This window comes from Sebastes umbrosus, chromosome 6 (genome assembly GCF_015220745.1).
Source record: "Sebastes umbrosus isolate fSebUmb1 chromosome 6, fSebUmb1.pri, whole genome shotgun sequence".
Taxonomy (NCBI): Eukaryota; Metazoa; Chordata; class Actinopteri; order Perciformes; family Sebastidae; genus Sebastes; species Sebastes umbrosus.
Genome location: NC_051274.1, coordinates 30,134,977 through 30,159,869, shown reverse-complemented (window position 1 = coordinate 30,159,869; position 24,893 = coordinate 30,134,977). Strand labels below are relative to the sequence as shown.

General features: G+C 42.8%; 4 protein-coding genes across 7 annotated transcripts in view; 2 read left to right on the top strand and 2 right to left on the bottom strand.

Moving 5' to 3' along the window:
- The window catches only part of hdac6 (histone deacetylase 6), a 13,790-nt gene extending 4,219 nt beyond the window's left edge, over positions 1 to 9,571 (top strand). For 2 of the 3 annotated variants that reach the window (XM_037772653.1, XM_037772655.1), the window contains exons 6-28: positions 425 to 465; positions 1,185 to 1,281; positions 1,642 to 1,739; positions 2,185 to 2,289; positions 2,627 to 2,695; positions 2,833 to 2,959; positions 3,069 to 3,134; positions 3,253 to 3,312; positions 3,409 to 3,498; positions 3,741 to 3,847; positions 3,938 to 4,044; positions 4,197 to 4,332; positions 5,279 to 5,407; positions 5,552 to 5,720; positions 6,051 to 6,256; positions 6,358 to 6,550; positions 7,122 to 7,271; positions 7,411 to 7,588; positions 7,672 to 8,066; positions 8,226 to 8,369; positions 8,479 to 8,625; positions 8,710 to 8,838; positions 9,078 to 9,571. In XM_037772653.1, coding sequence (XP_037628581.1) covers positions 425 to 465; positions 1,185 to 1,281; positions 1,642 to 1,739; positions 2,185 to 2,289; positions 2,627 to 2,695; positions 2,833 to 2,959; positions 3,069 to 3,134; positions 3,253 to 3,312; positions 3,409 to 3,498; positions 3,741 to 3,847; positions 3,938 to 4,044; positions 4,197 to 4,332; positions 5,279 to 5,407; positions 5,552 to 5,720; positions 6,051 to 6,256; positions 6,358 to 6,550; positions 7,122 to 7,271; positions 7,411 to 7,588; positions 7,672 to 8,066; positions 8,226 to 8,369; positions 8,479 to 8,625; positions 8,710 to 8,838; positions 9,078 to 9,146 — 3,012 coding nt within the window. In that variant the 3' untranslated portion in view covers positions 9,147 to 9,571. The remainder of the gene's footprint in view (positions 1 to 424; positions 466 to 1,184; positions 1,282 to 1,641; positions 1,740 to 2,184; positions 2,290 to 2,626; positions 2,696 to 2,832; positions 2,960 to 3,068; positions 3,135 to 3,252; positions 3,313 to 3,408; positions 3,499 to 3,740; positions 3,848 to 3,937; positions 4,045 to 4,196; positions 4,333 to 5,278; positions 5,408 to 5,551; positions 5,721 to 6,050; positions 6,257 to 6,357; positions 6,551 to 7,121; positions 7,272 to 7,410; positions 7,589 to 7,671; positions 8,067 to 8,225; positions 8,370 to 8,478; positions 8,626 to 8,709; positions 8,839 to 9,077) is intronic. The other variant, XM_037772654.1, reaches the window with a different exon arrangement.
- Positions 9,572 to 11,119: 1,548 nt separating this feature from the next.
- Positions 11,120 to 16,235, top strand: lhfpl4b (LHFPL tetraspan subfamily member 4b). The gene is made up of 7 exons (XM_037772741.1): positions 11,120 to 11,393; positions 12,560 to 12,780; positions 13,066 to 13,270; positions 13,359 to 13,438; positions 14,080 to 14,227; positions 15,027 to 15,064; positions 15,173 to 16,235. The coding sequence occupies exons 2-6, from the start codon at positions 12,562 to 12,564 to the stop codon at positions 15,053 to 15,055; spliced, it is 681 nt and encodes a 226-aa protein (XP_037628669.1). The 5' UTR covers positions 11,120 to 11,393; positions 12,560 to 12,561; the 3' UTR covers positions 15,056 to 15,064; positions 15,173 to 16,235.
- Positions 16,236 to 17,132: 897 nt separating this feature from the next.
- The window catches only part of sypa (synaptophysin a), a 21,507-nt gene continuing 13,746 nt past the window's right edge, over positions 17,133 to 24,893 (bottom strand). The window contains exon 8 of the mRNA XM_037772732.1: positions 17,133 to 17,344. Within this exon, the coding sequence (XP_037628660.1) occupies positions 17,281 to 17,344 (64 nt within the window). The 3' untranslated portion in view covers positions 17,133 to 17,280. The remainder of the gene's footprint in view (positions 17,345 to 24,893) is intronic.
- Positions 19,198 to 24,893, bottom strand: part of pcsk1nl (proprotein convertase subtilisin/kexin type 1 inhibitor, like) — a 23,530-nt gene continuing 17,834 nt past the window's right edge. For both annotated transcript variants that reach the window (XM_037772718.1, XM_037772719.1), the window contains 4 exons: positions 21,933 to 22,188; positions 20,549 to 20,792; positions 20,375 to 20,473; positions 19,198 to 19,641 (listed from right to left, as the gene is read on the bottom strand). In XM_037772718.1, coding sequence (XP_037628646.1) covers positions 19,260 to 19,641; positions 20,375 to 20,473; positions 20,549 to 20,792; positions 21,933 to 22,188 — 981 coding nt within the window. In that variant the 3' untranslated portion in view covers positions 19,198 to 19,259. The remainder of the gene's footprint in view (positions 19,642 to 20,374; positions 20,474 to 20,548; positions 20,793 to 21,932; positions 22,189 to 24,893) is intronic.

Below are 24,893 nucleotides of genomic sequence, written 5' to 3'. Positions count from 1 at the left end.
TTATGTTTTTTTATTCGATATCATGAGGATTGTCTGTTCATAGCAGGTAGACAATGATTAGAGTCACAGCAGGTGTTGAGTAAGAGATGATGGTTAAATATTGAGAAAGACTTTATTAATATTTAACCTATATTAACACAACACTGACGGGGTTCACGGGTCACGATTACGCAACAGATAATCAAAATCCTGCTGCTGTTAGCCACTGGTAAGGCTACGTTCAAGAACACTCTGGGTTTACTTCACAGTTGAATCATCCTGTTGTTTAGGACTGACATTGCAATATATATTTTATCTCCAAAATGATAATGAATATTCACCCTCCCCGGGGTACTGTGATCTCATCACTCAACTGTTGTTTAGATGTGTAGTACGTGAAGGTGGCGCTGTGACCTCATCACTCACCTGTCTGTCTGTGTTTCAGCCCAGAGAAGCTGAAGAAGAAGAGCTGCTGCTCGCTCACATGTGAGTCCACCAACACTTTAATAAATTCATATGGAATGTATCTGGAACTCTACTGATATCTACTGTTCTCTACTGATATCTATTGTTCTCTACTGATATCTACTGTTCTCTACTGGTCTCTACTGGTCTCTACTGATATCTACTGTTCTCTACTGTTCTCTACTGTTCTCTACTGATATCTACTGTTCTCTACTGTTCTCTACTGATATCTACTGTTCTCTACTGATATCTACTGTTCTCTACTGATATCTACTGTTCTCTACTGTTCTCTACTGATATCTACTGTTCTCTACTGATATCTACTGTTCTCTACTGTTCTACTGATATCTACTGTTCTCTACTGATCTCTACTGTTCTCTACTGATATCTACTGATATCTACTGTTCTCGACTGATATCTACTGTTCTCTACTGATATCTACTGTTCTCTACTGATCTCTACTGTTCTCTACTGATATCTACTGTTCTCTACTGTTCTCAACTGATATCTACTGTTCTCTACTGATATCTGCTGTTCTCTACTGTTCTCTACTGATATCTATTGTTCTCTACTGTTCTCTACTGTTCTCTACTCTTCTCTACTGTTCTCTACTGATATCTACTGTTCTCTACTGTTCTCTACTGATATCTACTGATATCTATTGTTCTCTACTGTTATCTACTGTTCTCTACTGTTCTCTACTGATATCTACTGATATCTACTGGTCTCTACTACTGTAGGAAACATTATGTGGATTTGATGAAGTCGACTCAGACGATGACAGAGAGTGAACTTCACAATCTGTCTGAGAAATACGACTCCGTTTACCTTCATCCTGTAAGAACACACACACACACACACACACACACACACACACACACACACACATACAAGTGTAGTAGGTAGGTATAAAACTGTAAATAAAACTGAATACAGCTGTAAATAAAACTAAAGTTGAAAAAAAACTAAATAAAGCTGTAAATAAAACTATAAATACACATATTAAAACTGTAAATAGAGCTGTAATATCTAATACAATGTAAATAAAGCTGTAAATGAGGGCCAGAAACCATAAAAAGGTAACAATAATATAACATCGAACACAAAGAGAAACATTTAATCAGTTGTCTGTCTAGACTTTACAATACAGGATTGTAAACACCTGTGAAATCTTTCTGTTGTGTGCGTGTGTGTCAGGAGTCCTTCCAGGTTAGTTTGTCGGCAGTGGGTTCAGTCCTCAAGCTGGTCGATCAGGTGATGACTTCTGAGCTCAGGAACGGGTTCGCTGTCATCAGGTAAAAACAACAAGTCCAGCTTCTTATGGTGTGTTCAGGTGTTCCTCATTAACAACAAGTCCAGCTTCTTATGGTGTGTTCAGGTGTTCCTCATTAACAACAAGAAAAGCTTCTTATTGGTGCGTTCAGGTGCTCCTCTTTAACAACAAGTCCGGCTTCTTGTGGTGAGTTCAGGTGCTCCTCATTAACAACAAGAACAGCTTCTTATGGTACGTTCAGGTGCTCCTCATTAACATCAAGGACAGCTTCTTATGGTGCGTTCAGGTGCTTCTCATTAACAACAAGTCAGGCTTCTCGTGGTGCGTTGAGTTGCTCCTCGGCAGCTCTCAGTCGAAAATTTACGAGTTCAAAACAACACAATAACATGTCTGTCTCTCTCTCTTTCTCTTTCTCTCTCTCTCTCTCTCTCTCTCTCTCTCTCTCTCTCTCTGTGTCTGTCTGTCAGACCTCCAGGTCATCACGCTCAGTCTAACCTGTCAAACGGTTACTGTATTTTCAACAACGTGGCGATCGCAGCTCGATACGCCCAGACCAGACACTCAGTCAGCAGGTAGGTGTGTGTTTGTGTATATGATGAATCTAATAAAGGTTAAAGGTTAAGTGTCAGTGTTGGTGGGTGGGAAGCCAGTGAGGGATCACGGTGTTGGTGTCGGTTGGGAGACGACAACAATCTGTGTCTGATTGGTACTCTGCTCTGATTGGCTGATGGTCACTCAGACATTGATTATCTGGGCTTTCATTCAACGTGTATACAAAGTGACCTCACCACCCCGACTGCTTTTATTCTGAAGGTCAGAGGTTCATACCAGAGGTCTTATTGTTGCCACAAAGCTGTAAACTTTACTGAGATATTTCCTTAATCAATGTAATGTGTGTGTGTGTGTCAGGGTGTTGATAGTGGACTGGGATGTTCATCATGGTCAAGGAATCCAGTACCTGTTCCAGGAAGACCCGAGGTAAACTCCTGACCCTCCATCCTGGTTATATCTTCTCAAGATGAAATCCACCAAGTTAAAACTTTGTGTGTGTGTGTGTGTGTTACCTGTGTGTGCGTGTTCGTGTTACCTGTGTGTGTTACCTGTGTGTGTGTCAGTGTCCTGTACTTCAGTGTCCACAGGTATGAGCAGGGGTCTTACTGGCCTCATCTCCCAGAATCTGACAGTCAGTTTGTTGGCAGCGGACGAGGTGAAGGCAGAAACATCAACCTGCCCTGGAACAAGGTCACTGTTTACACTACTCTCACTGTTCTCACTGTTCACTATTTTCACTGTTCACTATTCTCACTGTGTGAACTGTGTCCAATCCTGTTCCGTGTTATTGATCCTTCAGACGGGGATGACAGACGCTGATTACATCGCAGCTTTTCAACAACTGCTGCTGCCTGTAGCCTACGAGGTAACACAGACACACACACACACACACACACAAACACACAAGAAACATTTCACTGGTGATCAAATTTAGATTATTATATTCATCATATTAATGATATTAAATGTGTGTGTGGGTTCAGTTTCAGCCTCAGCTGGTTCTGGTCTCTGCTGGATTTGATGCTGCAGTCGGAGATCCGAAGGTAAAAACTCCACAGACCTCATTGACGAGATTTAAATATCATTAATTTATTTATTTATTCATTAATCTTACTGTGTGTGTTTGTGTTTGTGTTCAGGGGGAGATGTGTGTGAGTCCACAGTGTTTCCATGTTCTGACTCACATGCTGATGAGTTTGGCAGAAGGTCGACTTGTTCTCGCTCTCGAGGTAAAAACACTTAATCTCGTATCATCAGTGTATACGGAATATTATCTACAGTATGTATATATATGTAAGAGCTCGAGACACAGCAGCTGTTCATGTATAATATTCATTATTATTATTATTGCTTTTATGTAGCAAGATGTTGATTTAATTTGTCACATATGTTCTGATGACACAGTGTGAGCCTCTCATTCATAACATTCATGTGTGTGTGTGTGTGTGTGTGTGTGTGTGTGTGTGTGCAGGGAGGTTATAACTTGCAGTCGACAGCAGAGGGCGTCGCAGCCTGTGTCAGAGCTCTGCTGGGAGGAGCCTGTCCTCCTCTGACCCCGCCCACTGCTCCATCTGACAGGTGACATGTTGAACACCTGAGTCACACTTGCGTTGATCAATAACCTGGTTGATTTCTAACCGTCTGTCTGTCTGTCTGTCTGTCTGTCAGTGCTCTGCAGTCCATCTCTCAGACTGTCTCAGCTCTGTATCCACACTGGGCTTCTCTGCAAACACTGGGTGAGACTCTGTGTGATCATAGAGACTTTATTTTGAAAGGTAGAACACACACAACAGATTCTGTTACCAGTTTAACCACTTTAACCAGTAAACATCTGGAACACCAGCCAATCACAGCTGGTTGACCAGCAGCCAGGATCTGCACACTCACCATTTATAAACTTCCTGTTCTCTTCCTGTTTCCTGTGCAGAAGGCGGCCCGTTGGCTCCGGGGCGCATTGTTAGAGCAACAACCAATGAGCAGATCACGAAACAGACCTCTGTTGCCACGACAACCGGTCTGGTTTATGATGAGAGGATGATGGAACACATGAACATGTGGGACAGGTGAGTTAGCTCATCTGCTCGTCCTGTACATATATATGTATATAATGGATGATGTACAGAGAGCGGGTCATTGTTGTGAAATAAACCCCAACAGGGTGATGCTCGTGGGGGGGGGCCCACTCTGTACATTATCCCGCTTATTACATGGCTACTTATTTAAAGGGACTGTTTGTAAGAATCAGAAATTGCTTGTTAACAGCGCGCCTGTGGCCGTAAAATCAACGAAAGTCAGCGTCCTGTTGCTTGCGCTCGCGCTTGTGCTCGCTCTACATAGACATGAATGAGCATCGCTCAAAACAGTGAGGCAACACACGTCAGCTAAAACCACAATATCACTCTATATTTCACCTGCTTGGCAGTAATGTTAGCTGACCAGACGAAGGTCTCTCCATGAATCAATGCTGATCCTATTGTTGGCTTTTCCTGACACTTCACAAGACACGGGAAACCTCTGTTGGTCTGGAGGAGCTGCAGCAGTTATTTCTGCACAAACGTCCACTGTACATTCACTAGATATTCTCAGAGCTAAACTAACTCTTCTGCAGTGTGTAGTTTTCGCGCATGCACGTTAGAGTGGATGCCAGCAGGCAGGCAGAGGAGCAGAGTACAGCAGAGTACAGCAGAGACTCCGGTCCTGGAGACCAAAGCTACGATCTCCCCCGTGTCCTCCGACCGCGGCCAACACTGTTTTGCAAGATGGGCTTCACTAGATAGAACTTTGCGGTTTTGTTGCTTCCGTGTAGTTTGTGTTGGAGTCTTGTCTGAACAGCGTAGCCACACTCGAGCGCGCATGGGAGACCGACCCGCAATGATTTATACTTGTAAGAAGTTACAAACAGTCCCTATAAGGAATCAATAATTTGACACAAAAATGGTCCGACATCATAACTGTGTCCATAGCAACGGTAAGCAATGTAAAAATGTAATGATGTGAATCCCTCTGCAGACATCACCCTGAACAGCCTCAGAGAATCTTTAAAATCTTCTCCAAACATCAGCAACTGGGATTGGTCGATCGTTGCCAACGGATACAAGCACGCTTAGCAACAGAGGAGGAGCTGTCCAGGTGTCACAGGTATGTACATATTTACATATATACATATTTACAGAGATTAACAGAGCCTGGATTGATGTGTTTATGTTTAAAGAATGAATATCTGCAGATGTGTTGTCATAGGGCAGAAACTTACTAAACTCTTTTTGTTATCGATTCATCAAGTGTGCAGCACATTGAGCAGATGAGAGCCACAGCAGAGATGAAGCCCAGAGAGCTACACAAACTGGCACACGACTTCAACTCCATCTTCATCAACAACCAGAGCTTCAAGTCCGCTCTGCTGGCTGCTGGAGGCTGCTTCACCGCTGTGGAGAGGCTGCTCACAGGACAGGTAAAACACACACTCAGGTAACACACATGTAGGGCTGGGCGGTAAAACCATCTTAAAAGTCTTCCACAATAACGGTGATAAATTTATGAGATTTATTTTCAGTTAAGTTATTTTTTTAATCCATTTTCCTACAAAATCACAGGACCAACAGCCAAAACGTAGTAGGCTCCAGACAGTACAGTATAAACACTACAGTATATGCACTACAGTATATGCAGTACAGTATAAACACTACAGTATATGCACTACAGTATATGCAGTACAGTATAAACACTACAGTATATGCAGTACAGTATACAGTATGAGACATGTTCCTCTCGGCCTCTCCAGGTGAGTAACGGCGTGGCGATCGTTCGTCCTCCTGGTCATCACGCAGAGAGAGATTCTCCTTGTGGTTTCTGTTTATTCAACACGGCAGCGCTCGCCGCTCGCCACGCCCAGAAAATATCCAATGAGGCGCCGCTGCGAGTCCTCATCCTGGACTGGGACGTTCACCACGGCAACGGGACGCAGCACATGTTCGAGGATGACGACAGGTGAGGAGGAGTGTGATGTGACGTGAAGTAAAGTGAATTAAATCAATGTGAATTGATGTGAAGTGAACTGAAGTGAAGATGGATTTTCTCTCCGTCTCCAGCGTCCTGTACATCTCCCTCCATCGCTATGACAACGGGACATTCTTCCCATCTTCAGAGGACGCCGCCACCGACAAGGTGGGCGTGTCCAAGGGGGCGGGGTTTAACGTCAACGTGGCGTGGAGTGGCGGGCGGATGGGCGACTCAGACTACCTTGCTGCTTTTCACAACATTGTCATGCCGATTGCCACCGAGGTAACAACACACACAGAAACACACACTTCACTGATTAGAATCTGAAAGTCTCCCGTCACGGGCTAGATTTTCTAAAACCTGAAAACAGAGCCCCATGAGGAGGTGCAGAAGTCTAGATTTCTCTCAGAACACTTTGAATTACAATATGCTGAAAGGTTATTCTGGATTTTTTGCCCAAGGATGACAAAAAGATTCTGCCTACTGAAGCTTTAAGTGCTATATGTTTATATTTATATATTGAAGTATACTGTCTTGATCAATTTCACGTTCAAATTTGCCCTGGCAATAAAACAGCCGTTCTCTAATGTCGTCGACCGTCTTTTTGTGCTGTTTTAAAAAGTTTTAGCGCCAGTATCGGGAAAAAAAAAAAAACGATACCCAACCATAAATATTACACCAGCGCAATACGGCAGTTAATCAGTAGTATGGTGGTGTTTTATTAATGGCCACAAGTTCGGGCTATTATATGTACATGTATATGCTCATTGAGAACTTGTCATTTGATTAAAGTCAACAGAACTGTAGGAATATCATGTTTTAATGTTTGAATAAATTCAAATTCTCTGTGCAGTTTAACCCCGGTCTGGTTGTGGTGTCTGCCGGGTTCGATGCAGCTCGGGGGGATCCGCTGGGTGGATATAATGTTACCCCAGAGGGATACGCCCACCTGACACACCTGCTGATGTCACTGGCCGGGGGGCGGGTCCTACTCATACTGGAGGTACACCCACACACACACACACACACATACACACACACTCTAGAGGTGTAACGATGTGTAAACATGTCGGCCAGTAGCAGTAAAATTAAAGTCATGTGTCATGTCTCTCTCTCTCTCTCTCTCTCTCTCTCTCTCTCAGGGAGGTTATAACTTGTCATCTATCTCTGACTCCATGGCGATGTGCACCAGCGTGTTGCTAGGAGACACTCCTCCCTCCTTGGTGACGCCTCTCCCCCCTCCTCATCACAACGCCGTGGCAGCGATCAACGAGGTCATCCGACACCACGCCCCCTACTGGAGGTCACTGAGGATACGCAGTCAGTGCAGGACTTCATCTGTTGTATTTCATTTATTTATTCCTGTTTAGTTTCATTTGAATAACTTCCTCACATTCTTTCAGTCCCAGAGTCTGTGCGGGCGTCACTGTCCTCCCTGAAGCATCGTGGGAAACGTAGTTCTAAAGGAAAGGGCAGGAAGTCAGAGGAGAGCGGCACAAACAAACCACCGCTGCCCCCTACAGGACCGGAGGACACGACGGTAAATATTTTAAGATCGTCCAATCAGACGGAGGGCGGTCTGGAGCAGCTCACTCAGGGACTGGCCAGTTTGGACATCGGTCAAACCTCAGCCAATCACAGTCCTGCTCCGTCCACCGCGGTGGGAGGGGCCAGGCCGAAGGTCCGCCTCAGCCTGGAGAAGGTCACCTGTGAAGGTGACGGTGAAGTGAAGGCGGAGGCAAGTGAAGTGACACCTGAGCAGAGCCAATCAGCAGAGAGTGTGCTGCCACAGCCTCAGGTGAGCAGGAACCATCAGTTAAATAATTGGTAAATTGTTAGTTAATTAAACTTAGTTAATAGTTATTTTACTGTTAACAAATGGAATAACAATCATTTTACCGTGGGTTCGTCTGTCCTCTGGTGTCACCTTCACCTGTATTTTATTAACCTTTCAAAGGCTGTCGCCGTGGCAGCGCCAGAGTCGGTTGCCCCTGGTGACGAGGCAGCTGGTGGAGCGGGGGCGGAGCCAGAGACAGAGGGAGCGTGTGGTTGGTCGAAGCCTAAGACGTCTCTGGAGCTGACGTGTGGAGGACAGACAGACGTCAGGACATATAATTTTATATCATTTAATTATTATAAAGTCTTTAAACATACTGTCTGTCTCTCTGTCTGTCTTCATATGACTTACCTGTCTGCCTGTCTGTCTTCAGACCCCTCTGTTCGTGGTGGACCCTCTGTCCTGGTGTCCTCACCTGGATGCTGTTAAGCCCCTCCCCCCCTCAGGTATAGATGTCTTCCTGCCGTGTAAGGACTGCGGCTCCGACGCTGAGAACTGGACCTGTCTCACCTGCTACCAGGTGAGCATCTCCCCTGTCCATCACATACTCTGTCTCACACGTTGATGATGTAATGCGTCTCACCTGTTGTCCCTCCTGTCTCAGGTGTTCTGCGGTCGTTATGTTAATGAGCACATGGTGACTCACGGCGTTGTGTCTGAACACCCCGTGGTTCTGAGCTTCTGTGATCTGTCTGTGTGGTGTTACCTGTGTGAGGCCTACGTCCACAACCAGGTGAGTCTTATTATTATTATTATTATTATTATTATTATTACCTGTGTGAGGCCTACGTCCACAACCAGGTGAGTCTCTTTATTATTATTATTATTATTATTATTACCTGTGTGAGGCCTATGTCCACAACCAGATGAGTCTGCACTGAGCTGAGCTCTTAAATTATTATTATTATTATTATTATTATTATTATGAACACATATTTGACATAAATAAACTGAAACGTTCTCCACATTCAGATTCTGTTTGAAGCTAAAAACGCTGCTCACTGCGCCAAGTTTGGAGAGGAGATCCCTCCGTGGAGCTGAGAGGAAGAGGAGGAGGTGATGAAGAGGGGGAGGACATGATGAAGAGGAGGATGACGGTGTAAAACCCTGAGAGCATGTATCTGTTCTTCGGCCTCTCTTCCTTCAGTGTGATTGGACTGTTGAGTGCGTTGCCATGGATACCGCAGCAAGCAGCTGTGGTGCTTTGTGGGAAACGTCTACGGTGTCTCACAGCTGCCAAAAAAAGCCTAAAACAAATGAGGAAGTGATGTTTTTATTTTGTTTTTATTTTCTAACTGCAGATCGGTGCTGATCATCTTCATCTCTTTAAAGGTCCGGTGTGTAGATTTAGTGACATCTAGTGGTGAGACGGCAGATTGTAACCAACTGAATACCGCTCACCCCTCCCTTCACTAGCGAGAACTACGGTGGCCTTCAGGTAACGTAAAAACATGAAAGTCTCTCTCCAGAGTCAGAGTTTGGTTTGTCCGTTCTGGGCTACTGTAGAAGTATGGTGGACTCCCTGAAGAAGACCCGCTCCCTATGTAGATATGAAGGACTCATTCTAAGCAATTTAAAACACAACGATTCTTTGTTTCAGCTGATTATACAATAATGAAAACATTAATAATATTATACTACACTTTTGCTAATATATCCTACTAAATGCTTCACAGGACAAGTCCTTTAAATCTGCAGGTTCTATAAAAGTTAATGAAACTCATGAGGTCGACGATGTTGAGACGGTTTCTGTGTCCGAGGTGCGTTTGATTTACAGACTCCGGCAGAGTTGGGTGGGGATAAGGAGGTTTGTGTGCAATATTGTGTTTCTGAGCTACCTGTTTGTAAATGTTTTATTAATATTAAAATGTTTGTATGTATTTTTGTTTCCTGCATCAGTCACTCAATTAATTATTAATCAACACTGTTAAAGCTGCAGTGGGTAGAAATGGAGCAAATATGATTAAAAAAAAAAAAGTTATTTTTATAAAACAGTCCATGAGACAGGTAATCTGAAAAATATCATGTTCCTCTGGTGTCCTCCGGTGTTCCTAATGGCATCTGCAAAATTTCACATAACGGAGGAAAACAACCAATCAGAGCCGAGCTTGAGCCTTGCCGTCTCTGAGCAGCTGTCAATCACTCGCAAACTCCGACCAAATGGTCGAACTAGGCAGCGCTGATCAAATATGAATAAATATTCTGTTACTGTAATGTCTATTTCTCTCCTCAAATGTTTTCATAAACATTTTGTAGTGTACTGTTTAGCTGTAAAATTAGAAAGTTTGTGACCTCAGTGTAGAGCTGGTAGAATCAGAGGAAGGTATCCCATAATGAGATCCCTAAAAAGCGCTATATAAGTCTAATATATTATTATTATTATTATAATGAGCTGCACCTTTAATTTAAAGGTCCCATATTATAAAAAAGTGAGATTTTCATGTTTTTTTATTATAAAGCAGGCTTAAGTCCTATATAAATACTGTGAAAGTATCGAAACGCTCAATCCACAGGGAAATACACACAGCCAGTATTCAGAAACTCTGCATTTGAAACAAGCTGTCAGGATTTCTGTCCATTTGTGATGTTGCAAATATACAATATTTAGACCATTACATGGTTTTAAACGTAAACATTCTAAATGTGTCCCAGTTTATTCCTGGTTGCAGAGTATGTGAATGTCATCAGCTGACAGGAAGTACACATGGACCTAAGCTGTTGTCTAGCAACACAATTCTGTTGCAAGCCCGTCGCAATTCCGTCAAAATGCACTAAAACGGAGCGTTTCAGACAGAGGGTAAATACAGGCATATTCAGGCAGACAGTATGAGGAAAATAAAGTTTTTTTTTAACATTACTTCTTGTAAACATGTTCTAGTAGAAACACAAAATACAAGTATGAACCTGAAAATGAGCATGATATGGGACCTTTAATGCCTTATTGGCAGTTATTTCTGGAAAATTGGAAAAGTACTACTACTACTAGTACTAGTAGTATCACAGTAATCCAGATAGAGAGCTGCTGATCAGTCAGCCTGCAGGCGGCGCTTTGATGGAGCTCCATCTCATCCAGGTTTATAATAACGGGTTGTTTCAGTGTGATTTATAGATTAATGTTGGTGGAGGAAGATCCACATCCGGGTAAGTAGAGCTGTGCATCCCTCTCCTCCTCCTCCTCCTCCTCCTCTTCCTCTCTCTCCTCCTCCTCCTCTCTGTCTCTCCATCCTCTCGTCCGCTGCATCCTCTCATCCTGCAGATCAACAGACGGTGCATCTCTGCAGGCTGCAGGTTTGTTTTCTTCTCTCATCTCATCGTGTTGATGCAGATTTCAGAGATTCAGTCTGTTTCTCTTTAAATCACGGTGTCTGTCTGTCTGTCTGTCTGGCTGTGTGCGCGTGTCCGTGTCTGTCTTGGTAAACACCGGGAGCCGACGATGATGATGATGATGATGATGATGTAACTGTTGGTTCGGTGCTGTCTGTGTTGATGTTTCTCTTGATGCTGATTGGCTGATCCGCTCTGATTGATGCTGTTGTTGATAAATATTGATCATTAATGAAGGACATTATGCTGTGTTATTAACTATTCATTAACTCATATTATTAAAGAGTTTGTCAGTCCTGCAGAGCTCTTTAAAGGTGACTGAGCTTCAACAAACTAAACTACAATAATAATAATTAATTAGGCTGAATAAACCACATATACAAAGTTTATCTTTATATATGTGGTTTATTTAGCCTAATTAATTATTATGAGTTAACTCATGTTGTAAACACTCAATATTAAACGTTATTATTATACTGTATGTATATATATATATACATACAGTATATATACAGTATATATATATATATACTGTATATATACAGTATATATTTATATGTATATATATATATATTTATATATATATATTTATATTTATTATTATAATGTTATTAAAGGGCCAAAACCAAGATAGAGATGTTCAAAAACCAAGATAGAGACGACCAAAAACCAAGATAGAGACGACCAAAAACCAAGATAGAGACGACCAAAAACCAAGATAGAGACGACCAAAAACCAAGATGGAGACGACCAAAAACCAAGATAGAGACGACCAAAAACCAAGATAGAGACGACCAAAAACCAAGATAGAGACGACCAAAAACCAAGATAGAGACGACCAAAAACCAAGATGGAGACGACCAAAAATCAAAGATGGAGACGGCCAAAAACCAAGATAGTGACGGCCAAAATTCCGAACTCGAGGCTTCAAAACCGCAGTCCTCAAACCAATGGGTGACGTCACGGTGACTACGTCCACTTCTGATATACAGTCGATGGTTTTAAAACAGCTGCTCTACAGACAGAAACCGTCTGAACGGGACTCCAACATGTTTTGGTTGAATACTTAATTGTTAAAAGTAAATCTCTATCTCTCCCTCTCTCTCTCTCTCTCTCTCTCTCTCTCCCAGTGATGTCGGTGTCGCCCGCCCTCGCTGACCTCTCTCGTCTCTATCAGACGGAGTTTGTTCGGAGCGCCCGGGCGGTTGGTGTCCTCTGGGCCGTCTGTACGCTCTGCTTCGCAATTATCCAGGTGGTCGTCCTGGTGCAGCCGTCCTGGATCGGCACCGGAGAAACCCGCCACGTGGGAGCGGGACCGGTCCCGCCCAGCGGCACCCTGGGACTGTTTGAGGTGAGACACATGAAACCACGCCCCCAAACGGCGACTGTCCAATCACAACATAGCAACAGTAACTAGTCAGCAGCAGGTGGATGCGTTCAAGTCCAACTGAAATCACATTTAGTAAAAAATAATGTCAACGTGTATTTAAAATATAATGATAATAGTTTTGTGTCCCTGTATGTCTGTGTGTCCCCGTATGTCCCTGTGTGTCCCTGTGTGAACCTGTGTGTCTGTATGTCCCTGTGTGTGTCTGGGTGTCCTCATATGTCTCTGTGTGTCCCTGTGTGTTGTCAGGTGTGTGTGGAGTCGGACTGGCCCGTCCCAGACTGTCGTGGCGGTCTGTCCAGTCTGTCTCCTCTGCCATCCTTCCAGTCGGTGGCGGTGTTGGTGGGAGTGTCTCTGTGGGCGGTGTGGACCAGCGTCCTCTGTCTCTGTCTCTTCAGGTTCTGCAGCGCCGCCACCGTCTACAAGATCTGTGCATGGCTGCAGCTCACTGCAGGTCAGTCACTGGTTCTACTGGTTCTACTGGACCTTGTGATAAAGGTTGCAGTCAAAACGGTGAGATTTCCCGTCTGTCTGTCTCTCAGGGTTCTGTCTGGCGTTGGCTTGTCTCCTGTTTCCAGACTCGTGGGAGAGTCCAGAGATGAGAGCTCTGTGTGGAGACTCCGTGAGTTTTATACATTATTATTTATAAATATTCAAAGATAAAAGTTTTATATGTATTATAAAAACATATTGACTTCCAACAGGAAAGAGATCAGGTGTACTTGTCTCCAGGTGTATGATCAGGTGTACTTGTCTCCAGGTGTATGATCAGGTGTACTTGTCTCCAGGTGTTTGACCAGGTGTACTTGTCTTCAGGTGTATGATCAGGTGTACTTGTCTCCAGGTGTATGATCTTGGTACTTGTCTCCAGGTGTATGATCAGGTGTACTTGTCTCCAGGTGTATGATCAGGTGTATTTGTCTCCAGGTGTATGATCAGGTGTACTTGTCTCCAGGTGTATGATCAGGTGTACTTGTCTCCAGGTGTATGATCAGCTATACTTGTCTCCAGGTGTTTTACCAGGTGTACTTGTCTCCAGGTGTAAGATCAGGTGTACTTGTCTCCAGGTGTATTACCAGGTGTGCTTGTCTCCAGGTGTATTATCTGGTGTACTTGTCTCCAGGTGTATGATCAGGTGTGCTTGTCTCCAGGTGTTTGATCAGGTGTACTTGTCTCCAGGTGTTTGATCAGGTGTACTTGTCTCCAGGTGTATGATCAGGTGTACTTGTCTCCAGGTGTTTTATCAGGTGTACTTCTCTCCAGGTGGGCAGCTTCTCTCCAGGTAACTGTTCGGTCCACTGGGCCTACATCCTGGCCCTACTGGGCATTCTGGACGCCGCCATCTTGGCGACGTTGGCCTTCGTCCTCGCCAACAGACAGGACGCCCTGCTGCCGCCAGACGCCAAGGACAGTGAGTAATAGGGACTTCAGTAATAGTTAGCTTATCATTAGCTTCAGGTCCACTTAGCTTAGAGTTAACCTCTGTGTCCATTTTGTTTAGAATTAGCTTCAGGAACAGTTAGCTTAGCGTTAGCTTAAGATCCTGTTATCTTTTATTTTTAAGTACACTTAGCTTAGCATTCGCTTAAAGGTCCCATATTGTAAAAAGTGAGATTTTCATGTCTTTTACATTATAAAGCAGGTTTAAGTGCTATATAAATACTGTTAAACTATCAAAACACTCAATATACGGAGAAATACACACAGCCCATATTCAGAAATTGTGCATTTGAAACAAGCCATTAGGATTTCTGTTCATTTGTGATGTCACAAATTTACAATATATAGATCATTACACGGTTTTAAACGTAAACATTCTAAATGTGTCCCAGTTTATTTCCTGTTGCAGTGTATGTGAATAACATCAGCTGACAGGAAGTAGCAAGGAACTAGCAACACAATTCCATTGAAATGCACTAAAACAGAGCATTTCAGACAGAGTATAAATACAGGTATATTCAGGCAGACAGTACAAGGAAAATAATGTGTTTTTTGAACATTACAGCATTTAAGCATGTTCTAATAGAAACACAAAATACAAATATGAACCTGAAAATGAGCACGATATGGGACCTTTAAGATCCAATTATCTTAGAATTAGCTTGAGCTACAGTTAGCTGAGCATTAGCCTAAAATACAGTTACCTTAGCATTAGCAGTAGGGGGTGACAGGTAAATAATGAGACTGTGTTTGTGTTTGTGTTCCTGCAGTGACCACAGGTCTGCTGATCTCAGCATAGAGTCACCAGGTAAGTCTGTTCTTCTTCTATTGTCATTTGAAAACTTTACACAAACTGTTTTATCCTTTTCCTCCTCTTCCTCCTGATCTCTCCATCCTTCTTCATCATCATCATCAGGAGGAGGAGAACACAAATTTAAAAAGAAGCCAGAAGAAGAATCTCCTCTCATTATCTCCTGGTTTCCATCTTGATGTTGACACGGTGAGGAGAAAAGAACACCGGATATATTGGACTGATTCCATACATTAGGTCTATAATAACATTATATATATAACCATATATATATATATAACTATATATATATATATAACCAACTAACAATCTATATAACAATACGAGTATTAGAGAATAGAGCCTGTGTCACATCTTCATCAGCTTTTATAGTTTTATTCGGGATGTGGAGCCTCTCTGCATCTCCAGCTGGAAGAACATCTCATTCAAATGTAGCAGCACTTGAAGTGTGGTTCTGTCACGCAGTGGTGGAAAGTAACTAAGTACATTTACTCAAGGCAGATTTATTTATACAGCACATTTCATACCCAAAATACTTTACAGATGACACAAAGAAGCAAATAAAAGACAATAAAAGCAAGCAAACTAAAGCCCAAAGAATAAGAACAATAAAAAAAAAATACTTTTGATTTACTCAAGTTCTGTACTTAATTGACACATCGATACTTTTACTGGAGATAATATTTAGATACTTCAGTAAGGTTTTGAATGCAGGACTTTTACTCGTAGTGGAGTATTTTCACAGTGTAGTATTACTACTTTTACTGCAGTAGCTAGAGGATCTGAGTACTTCTTCCACCACTGTTGACATGTTACTGTACTCTCAGTGTTTGTCCTGATTATTAAAGTTTGTTTCTTATTGTTACATTTTTCTGACATAACTGTTATATTTCATATTTTGATGTTTGTCTAATATTGTAATTTGCTTTTGAGCTATGCAAGTGTGGAGGTAGGGAAGAGGAGAGGAACTGAAATAGAGGGAGGACGTCACCACAAACAGAAGCACAACATGTTTTATAAAATCATCTTCTGTGAATTTAAAACATGTCGACATGAAGTCTGAATCTTAAAAGAAGCCGTCTGAGATTGTAGTTAAATCCTCTTGTGTCACATGGTTCATCTCTGTTTAGCCTATAGCTTAGCACAAAGACATCTTCAACTCCAAATCTACCTGATTTACATGTTATATCTTGTTGGCTGGGTCAAGTTAGTTTAGAGTTAGCTTCTGTGTGAAGTTAGTATGGAGTTAGCTTTGGGTCCCTTTAACTTCTGGGTTCCCCTATCTTAGAATTAGCTTAAAGGTCCCATATTATAAAAAAGTGAGATTTTCATGTTTTTTTATTATAAAGCAGGCTTAAGTCCTATATAAATACTGTGAAAGTATCGAAACACTCATCCACAGGGAAATATACACAGCCCGTATTCAGAAACTCTGCATTTGAAACAAGCTGTCAGGATTTCTGCCCATTCGTGATGTCACAAATATACAATTTTTAGACCCTTGACACAATTTTAAACGTAAACATTCTAAATGTGTCCCAGTTTATTTCCTGGTTGCAGTGTATGTGAACGTCATCAGTTGACAAGAAGTACACATGGACCCAGGCTGTTGCCTAGCAACGCAATTCTGTTGCAATTCTGTCGAAATGCGCTAAAACGGAGCGTTTCAGACAGAGGGTAAATACAGGCATATTCAAGCTGACAGTATGAGGAAATAAAGGGTTTTTTAAACATTGCAGCATGTAAACATGTTCTAGTAGAAACACAAAATACAAGTATGAACCTGAAAATGAGCACGATATGGGACCTTTAAGATCCAGTTAGTTTCTGGTCCATTTAACTCGTAGCTCCAGTCAGCTACAGGATTGACTGGTTATTAATTTCATAGCTAACAAGCTTCCAGTCTTTGTGCTAAGCTAGGCTAAACACAGAGATGAAACTGATCTGAAACATGCGACTCTGGAGAACAAGATGATTTATCCAAAACCTCAGTTTCCTGTCAGCATGACCTTTGACCTTTGAAGCACAACCATAAAGTAGATGGTGCCGTTTTTCCCTTCAGTGAGTCTTCCAGTCTGAACAGCTGTTTATTAGATGAGATATGATGTTGCCTTGAACTAACAGACATGTTTTTTTCATAGAGCATGTATAACTGTATAGAACTTGTGTTTTCTCAAAATCTGCACATTTACAAGTTTTTTGAATTTGTTGAATTATGCTGCATTCACGTGATCCTCGGATGGTCCCATTTCCTGAGTTGGGAAGTCGTTCTTCCGACTTCAGTGTGTTCATGAGCTTTAAGTTGTGATGTGGAAACAACATGGACGCTACAAAGAGGACCTGTTTTATTGGTCAGAGTGTCGCTGCACCAGTACATTCCCTAAAACCAGTAAAATGTTGCTTAACCTGGCTTGTTATCAGGTTTAATGCTGATGAAGAACTTTTCTCTCTATAACATTTCTATAATCTGTTAAATTTAAAAATCAAATGTAACTGTGCCAAAACTTTACTTCACCGGGGTCAAGGACCAAAACCAGTTGTCATGGTTACAGCGGCATGTGTTCATGAACATATACTAAGTTTAGCCTCCTGCAGCCTCAAAAGAAAAACAATAATTTTCTATGTTTGTACGCAGATTGTTGTTGTTTGTGTTTACAGAATGAATCACGCATGTCTTCAGACTCCAACAGTGTTTGTGTTCATGTTTTATTCACATGAATAAATTATAGATTTTATCAGACACAAGTTTTTCTCTGAATTACTGAAGGATGACATCACAGTGACATCATCTGTTGGCAGCCAATCATATGGCAGATCGACCTGTTGTTTAGGTCATGTGACTGCTGTTTTTTCCAGTTGTTGAGGCAGAGCACATGGTGATGTTCCCTAATAATGGAGTTATTTGAACAGGTAACATCACCTGTTTAATGATGACATGATGTGGCCAGGTGAGTTATCTACCTGCTCACTTAGCAAAGGTAGTTACCTGTTTAATGATGACGTGATTTGGCCAGGTGAGTTATCTACCTGCTCACTTAGTAAAGGTAAAGTTACCTGTTTAATGATGACGTGATTTGGCCAGGTGAGTTATCTACCTGCTCACTTAGCAAAGGTAAAGTTACCTGTTTACTGATGATATGATGTGGTCAGGTGAGTTATCTACCTGCTCACTTAGCAAAGGTAAAGTTACCTGTTTAATGATGACATGATGTGACCAGGTGAGTTATCTACCTGCTCACTTAGCAAAGGTAAAGTTACCTGTTTAATGATGACATGATGTGACCAGGTGAGTTATCTACCTGCTCACTTAGCAAAGGTAAAGTTACCTGTTTACTGATGATAATATAATAATGATAATAAATACTATTTAGAATATTAAACATTAAAGTATATAACCTGATAATAATGATAATAAATAATACGTAGACGTCAGACAGGAGTTTGTGGTGGATACTGACTTTAATTCAGAGTGGCATAGTTTCACCACAGACAGACGGACAGAGCTGTTGCACATAAGCTGAAATACATGAACACAATAGGAACGAACCAATCACAGAGCCCATGAGCCGTTGCCACGGTTACCGTCACTGTCCATCACCTGTCGGTGTTTTCACACTGATGGAGGGAAGATGGAGTCAGTGCGAAAGTGTTTTAATGGTAAATGTTAAAACATGACCTTTTTTCTAGAGAATCAAAGTGAGCGGGGTCGACTACAACTCCCAGAGAGCATTGCTCCAGCAGCTGGAGGCGGGGTCAAGTTACAGGTGGATCTTTCCCCCAGGAAATGACAGATTTTATGAACTTTTCATTTCTTCTCATTTCAACAACAAGCGACTGATCAGAAACGTTTTCACCAGAAGCAGCAAAACACGAAAAAATACAGAAACAAAAAATCCTGAAAGACAACGACAAGATACACCTCCTCTCCTCTCCTCTCCTCCTCTTCCTCTCCTCTCCTTTATTCTACTGTTCTTGTCTTCTCCTCCTCTCACTCTCTTCTCTCCTCTTCTCTTCTATTCCTCTCCTCCTCCCCTCCTCTCCTCTCTTCTCCTCTACTTTCCCTCTCCTCTCCCCTCCTCCTTCCCTTCTCCTCTCCTCTCCTCCTCTCCTTCTCTTCTGTTCTCTCCTCGTCTCTTCTCCTCCTCTCCTTCTCTTCTCCTCCTCTTCTCTCCTCCACTCTTCTCCTCTCCTCTTACATGTACTCCAGAATCTGATCAATAAGTATTTGGGGGTCGTAGTTCAGGGCCTCTCTCCTCCGGCGCCTACGACTCCCATGATTCAGTTCTTCCACGCCGGCGGTTGCCATGGTATCGATGCGTTTCATCCTCTGCAGCCCGATAGCGGGGGGGCGGAGCTCCTCGTCCTCATCCTCCTCCAGCCTCTTCACTCTGAGCAGAGGGGGGTCGTTGCTAGGCGATGGAGGAGCCACGTCGTCAAGGGAACGGCGGGTTCTCCTTTGGGCGGAGCCAATGGGTTCAGCTGCTGCGATGGACAGGTCCCTCCTCGTACGGCGACCAGAGATCACCGGGGCGTTGTTGGGGCCGATGGTGGACAGTAACCTAGCAACCATACGTCTGAGGAGCAGAAGATGTACAGATACGCTAGTGCTCATGTTTTTCTACGTCAATAATAACGGCCTAATGGTTCTTACATAAGTTTTATATATGTGTAATTTTTACAAAATGTTTTTGATTTAAAGGTCCCATATTGTAAAAAGTGAGATTTTCATGTCTTTTATATTATAAAGCAGGATTAAGTGCCTTATAATTACTGTTAAACTATCAAAACGCTCAATATACGGAGAAATACACACAGCCCGTATTCAGAAATTGTGCGTTTGAAACAAGCCGTTAGGATTTCTGTCCATTTGTGATGTCACAAATATACAATATTTAGACCATTACACAGTTTTAAACATAAACATTCTAAATGTGTCCCAGTTTGTTTCCTGTTGCAGTGTATGTGAATAACATCAGCTGACAGGAAGTGAACCCAAACTGTTGCCTAGCAACGCAATTCCGTTGAAATGCACTGAAACGGAGTGTTTCAGACAGAGGGTGAATACAGGTATATTCAGACAGACAGTATGAGGAAAATAAAGGGTTTTTTGAACATTACAGCATGTAAACATGTTCTAGTAGAAACACAAAATACAAGTATGAACCTGAAAATGAGCACGATATGGGACCTTTAAATTAAAAAATGTTTGTGTCTCTAACAGTGGCCCTGCACATTCTAAACAGCGTCCATTGATTATTATAATTATTCTACCTATCTATCTTATTGGTCAGTGGGATGTTTGGTCACCTCAGCGTGTCCTGGTCTCCTCCTCGGTTCAGTCCAGCCTGTTGAAGTCTGTCCTGTCTCTCTCTCTCCAGCAGCGTCTGAGCCAGCTGAGGCTCCATCCTGTTAATCACAGGTCAACAGGTTATCATCAATAACTTTGATTACTGATAAAATGCTGAGTCCCGTGGCGTTCACCTGTCCAGCAGAGCCTGAGCCAGCCGGGGCTCCAGGAGGCCCCACCAAGCCGCCGGGGGCCTCCCCATGTTCATCCCCCGCCCCGTCTCATCGTAGTCTGCGGGGACCGGTCCCTGGAAGTCCCCAGGTGGCCCCTGATCGTCCTCCTCATCTTCCTCTTCCTCCACCACCTCCACGTCACCTGGTTCGACCAATCCCGCGCTCTCTGCCTCGCTCAGTAGGCGGAGCAGAGCGGCCAGGTAGGCTGTGGATTTAAGTCAAGTTTTCTATTGATGGTTTATTCACACAACAGAAAATAGTAATAGCCCCCTTCTCTGTTAGTAACCATGATGACGTAGCGTTAAGTGGAGGCAGAATAATTCTCTGAACGCGTTAGTTAATGCTGGCAAGCAAGTATTGTCTTTTTTTTCTCAGTTCTTGCAGGTGCTGTGCTATTATTGTGGTTGCTGTACATCTTTCCCCGTCTCTCTTTCTCTCTCTCTCTCTCTCCTCGTCTCTCTCTCTCTCTCTCAACCTAACCGATCGCAGCAGATGGCCGCTCACCCAGAGCCGGTTCTGCTCCAGGTTTCTACCTGCTGAACGGGGAGTTTTTCCTGGCCACAGCGCATTCTAATGCAATGCTCTTGGTGCGATCTCTTGTTGGGTCTCTAAACTATAGAGTACGGTCTAAGACCTGCTCTATATAAAAAGCATCTCGGGATAACTTCTGTTATGATTGACGCTATATAAAAATAAATTGAATCGAATTTTTTTAACAATGGCTAAAGAAAATACGAGTTTCTCTCAATATGTCCTGTCACTCACTCTCCAGGATCACGAGTGTTAGTCGAGAAAGACAACATTAACCGACGGGACCAGATTAGTCGATCCCTACGCAGCTGGCAGACTACTTCAGGAGGAGGAGACGGCCTTCTGCTAACAACAGATAGCAAAATATTAGCAACATTTATTCTCCATCTCTGAAACGTTTCGCCGATATTGTAGCTCGCTAGAGCCTCGAATCACAGTTTGTCATCTCTAATGTATGTGATATCTAGATCCTGGCACCCAACAACACAGCAAGATGAGATTTTAGATGTGCAACTTTAGCCCACTGCTAGTGTTAGCCTCCAGTCTTTCATTTGTTTTGCCTCCAGCTAACAATGTGATGTCATCATGACGTTGACATTAAAAAGGTCTATAGAATTTAAATTTCAAGAAAAAGTCAATATTTCTGGAACAAAGCTGGAAACTGTTGAAAAAAAGTCACAATTAGTTGATTAACAATGTTTCACAAAAAGCTGATCTTGCATAAAGTTGATATACAACATTCTATTATGATCTAGTATTTGTTGTAAAAGTCCGACAGGATTGGTCGTGTGTGAACTGATAAAAACACTCCAACCTGCTCGCTGCTCCTCTTCTTGCTCCCGCCTCTGGTCCCTCTCCACCAATCGCTGCAGAGCCTGGTCCAAGCCCCGGCCCCTCCAGTCACCTGGTTGGTAGTACAGATTATTGGCCCCGCCTACACCCTGAGTGGCGGGATATGACAACATCTGGTCCTCATAAGGCAGCAGGTTACGGAGGTCTCTGCGCTGGCGTCTGACTCCGCCCACTGAGACATCCAGGCCACGCCCTCCGCCACGAGCTGCAGGTAGAGACTGAGAGAGAGAGAGGTCAGAGGTCAGCAACAGAAACTTGTTACCTGTACTGCACAAAGAGGTAGCGTTAGAGAGCTGAAGCCCCGAAGAGAAGTTATTTCCCTTCCTCCGTTCATGTGAATGAGACCCAGACCGAGGCTGGAGCGAGGGCTGGGAGGCGGAGTTAGCAAGCCACGACGACAGCGTGACCGAGCGGACGCTACTGTGCCTGCTCCATGGGCCCCATGGATGCAGAAGAAGATCCAGGTACTTTTCCGCTCAGCAGTCGAGCCTTTTTGTCTTCACGGGCCACTGAGCAACTTTCATATGAATAAACGAGGCCCCGTCTCCAACGCTCTATCTAGTTCTCTTCGTACAGCCATGGTTCCAGTGTTTGTTGTTTCTCATCTCCTCAAACAATAAGTATGTTCTGGTTCTGCATCTTGAGAGGCTTCACTTGATTCATATGTTTTGTCTTTTCACTACCAGTTAGCTCCAGATGAGGACAGATTGATGCCAGCTGGGTCACTAATCCCAGAGCTGCTCTCTGATTGGCCACAGACAGCAAGTGACAGCAGGTATAGAAGGTTCTGGAGGACAACAAACTGTGGCCAGTCTTGAAAAATCATTGACTGCATAGATGCTCCATTCTTCCTACTACCAACCAACCAACTGGTCCATTGTCCCCACTCCCAGTACCAACCAACACCAGTACAACACAGAGGCTGGTAGTTGTGTCTTTGAATCTTGAACAGAGTCAGGCTAGCTGTTTCCCCCTGTTTCCAGTCTTTATGCCAAGCTAGGCTAACCATGTCCTGACTCTGAACACACATAAGACTGATATCATCTGAAGATTTTTTTACTTTAACTCATCCTCTACAGGTACAAAAAAAGACCAAGAAGAAGAAGAGGATCGTCATCATCATCATCATTTACTGCACTTCCTGTGAGTCAGAGGTGAGTCACCCCACAAATCATGTTGACGAATACAGTGACTGTTTTCTACACTCAGCGTTGATCGTGATGATTAACCCTGGCGTTCAGTGAATCCGTGCATTTTGTCAACTTCAGTGTCTGAACTCATTTTCACTCTCAAACACCAGCTAGCGATGTGATGTTGACAAATGATTTGATTCTTTTGAACGCCTCTTTGATATGAACGAAGGGAACCGAGTTATCGTTTTATTGATCCACAGCACTGAGTCTAGACGGGAGGCGGAAGCAGTGTGTCGTGGTATCATTTAGTTTTGTGTGAAACCGCTCAGTGAACTATAGCTGTCGTCTCGCACAATATACGTCACCAACACCAGCTAGCTAACTAACTTCGTTATGTTCCTCTCACAGATGAAACGTTATCTGACCTGATTTATTTTATCCAGCTACTCCTGGTCTTTTTATCAGAAGGGAAGAGAAAGAATGATCAGACCCGTTGCTGGTGTGAGTTCATCCCAGTAGGAAACACACAGGCATCGTAGCTTCAGAGAGAGAGACGTCACTACGACACTTTTGGGTGTGTCATCTTTCTAATGACGTATTTTCACAGTCTGATTCTTCAACAGTTTTACAACAAACTGCAACTTTCTTTACTTGAAAAATTATATTTCAAATTAACAAACATCATATGTGTGATTCATGGCGCAATTCAAACAGGATGAAAAAATGATTTATCTCCCTCCGTTGACTACCGTTCATATTTTTTCTGAAATAAGGTCCCATGGTGGTCACTGGAAGGGGCGGGACTTCACCTCTCTATAGTGCATCATTGGTTAAAGCCGTCAGTGCTGAAAAACAAAAGTTTAAATTGAAATCGAATCATGACCTCAAAGAGTCATGGATTTGTAGAATCGTGACCGCCCTAATAACCATCTGTGCATCTTTTACAGAATATAATAATAATCACAGATTAATTAACCTGCAGGCTTTGAACTCATCATCTGTGCTGTGATGATCTTCATCATGTCTGAGCTACAGACTCACTCTGGTAGAAAATGAATCCGGTTTAATTTCCTGCTGAAGTGTTTTTGTGTTTGTCAGAGATAAATGGCAACAGTGGGACTCAGCAGCTGCTCGCACACAATGTGATTTATGACCATAATATCTCAGCGATTTATGATGCAGTCTACAGCAGGGGAGGAGGAGGAGGAGGAGGAGGAAGAAGTAATGAGTCCTCTGAGGAGCATCACTCTGTCTGACTTCCTGCTGATTCACTCTCTTTCTGTACAAATTACAGCTGGCTATGATAGATATGTTTCCACAGTAGCGCCAATATGATACCTACATATATTTTTAGTAGGGCGGTCAATTGATTAAAATATTTAATCGCAATTTAATCACACATTTATCTGTTCAAAATGTAAATTAAAGGGAGATTTGTCAAGTATTTAATACTCTTAGCAACAGGGGAGTGGGCAAATATGCTGCTTTATAAAAATGTATGTATATATTTATTATTGGAAATCAATTAACAACACAAAACAATGACAGATATTGTCCAGAAACCCTCACAGGTACTGCATTTAGAATAAAAAATATGCTCAAATTATATAACATGGCAAACTGCAGCCCAACAGGCAACAACAGCTGTCAGTGTGTCAGTGTGCTGACTTGACTATGACTTGCCCCAAAACTGCATGTGATTATCATAAAGTGGACATGTCTGTAAAGGGGAGAACGTGGGTACCCAGAGAACACATTTTCATTCACATATCTGGAGGTCAGAGGTCAAG